The sequence below is a fragment of the Eurypyga helias genome, unplaced genomic scaffold, assembly GCF_000690775.1.
Source record: "Eurypyga helias isolate BGI_N326 unplaced genomic scaffold, ASM69077v1 scaffold23293, whole genome shotgun sequence".
Classification (NCBI taxonomy): Eukaryota; Metazoa; Chordata; class Aves; order Eurypygiformes; family Eurypygidae; genus Eurypyga; species Eurypyga helias.
The window spans coordinates 299-1,763 of NW_010241039.1; the positions used below are offsets into that span (position 1 = coordinate 299).

Genomic DNA, 1,465 nt, shown 5'->3' on the forward strand with positions numbered 1-1,465 from the left:
GGGATCACGCAGCTCACAAAAGGCGAAGGCTCCCTCCGGTGAAAAGGTCTCTGGTGTATTACCTGAAAAGCAGAGAGGTCAGGATGCAGGATGAGTCCAGCTATCGGCGCGTGTTGCACGGATATGCAGCCCACCAGCTTCCCAGCCTCCTGAAGGAGAGAGAATTCCACCTCGGAACCCTGAACAAAGTGTTTGCCTCCCAGTGGCTCAACCACCGGCAAGTGGTGTGTGGGACAAAATGCAACACAGTAAGCACCACCTCTCGGTTTCTCTTCCCTCTCTTAATTATTCCACCCCCAGATTATGCTTACCGTAGTCCAAATATGTAGGCTGCCAGGGAAGGTATTAGGAAGTAATTCGGGGAGAAGTGGAAATCCTGAATGATTGATTTTGAACAAAGGTAATGCTGAACGGGTTACCCTTTCACATCTGAAAACGTGGCCTTGTGCAGGTGGCTGCGAACCTCACGGCACCTGATGCAACATCTGTCCAACCGGCGCAGAGCAATTTACATCTGCCAGCGGGATGGAGAGCAACAATGGGGATGGATTTTTGTTGTTGTCCTGCAAATGTCAAGTTAATGAAAGGCACTGGCTTTGCTAAATGATAGCTATCATGCCTGCCAGAAAAGGTGCTTGTAAGACTCTTTTTCCTTGTGCTCAGTCTCACACACGATTTGGTTTCATGTTTGGTTCTGTGTTCATGGGTGGAGAAGTTGTTACAGAACTAAAAACTGCTCCAGGTACTTATCAAAGTAGCTCTAAATATTCTAAGCTTAAAAAAAAAAAAAGAATTTCATATCTTTAGGATTATCCTTTGTTTGTTCATGTCCTCATTTTTCATCCTAAATCTGTTTTCAGTGGGTAGGTAACTTAGGTACCTTTATATGTTTCAGCAAAAACTGAAACTTCTTCAGATTCTTAAAGCGATTGTTTGGATTTGAAACATTATAAGGGATATGAAAATTACGTTTTATGTGATTAATAAATGGAGGAGATCACATTTCTTAGGTAATGCCAGACTTTGCCCAACTTCATCGGCTGAGGTGGCAATTTAATTTATGAAGTTCTGACTGAATTGGTGCAAAATTCCTTATTTCTTCTCGGCAGGTTGGTTAGTGCCACAGGAATGAATCGAGCATTGTAAGCAGCGTATAGCAGCTCTTAAACCTCAGAGTGTATTGGTTAGTGTGATTGCTTCTTTGCCTCAAGATTATTTTTTTAAGCCACGCTCAGGGCCTGACCTGCAAGGGACAGTGGTAATTTTTTTAAATTTCAGATGTTTTGTTATTGTTCGTAGTTACACAGCGTAAGGCTTTCATGCTGTAGCTCTTAAGAAGCAAGGCCTAGCTCTCTAAACAAAACCAGTCATTTGTCAGGACTAAGCCTCAAACTTTCTCCACCTGTGTTCACTGTCTTGGCTGGTCAGCAGCTAGCACTGTTCCTGGAGCCGCTTACAGGAGACA

At 43.5% G+C, this 1,465-nt stretch overlaps 1 protein-coding gene across 1 annotated transcript in view; it reads left to right on the plus strand.

Annotated features, from left to right (window-relative positions):
* Window positions 1–2: 2 nt before the first annotated feature.
* DCAF12 (DDB1 and CUL4 associated factor 12) overlaps window positions 3–1,465 on the plus strand; it is a gene marked incomplete at its 5' end in the record, with an annotated part of 16,019 nt that continues 14,556 nt past the window's right edge. The window contains one exon of the mRNA XM_010148634.1: window positions 3–248. Coding sequence (XP_010146936.1) covers window positions 3–248 — 246 coding nt within the window. The remainder of the gene's footprint in view (window positions 249–1,465) is intronic.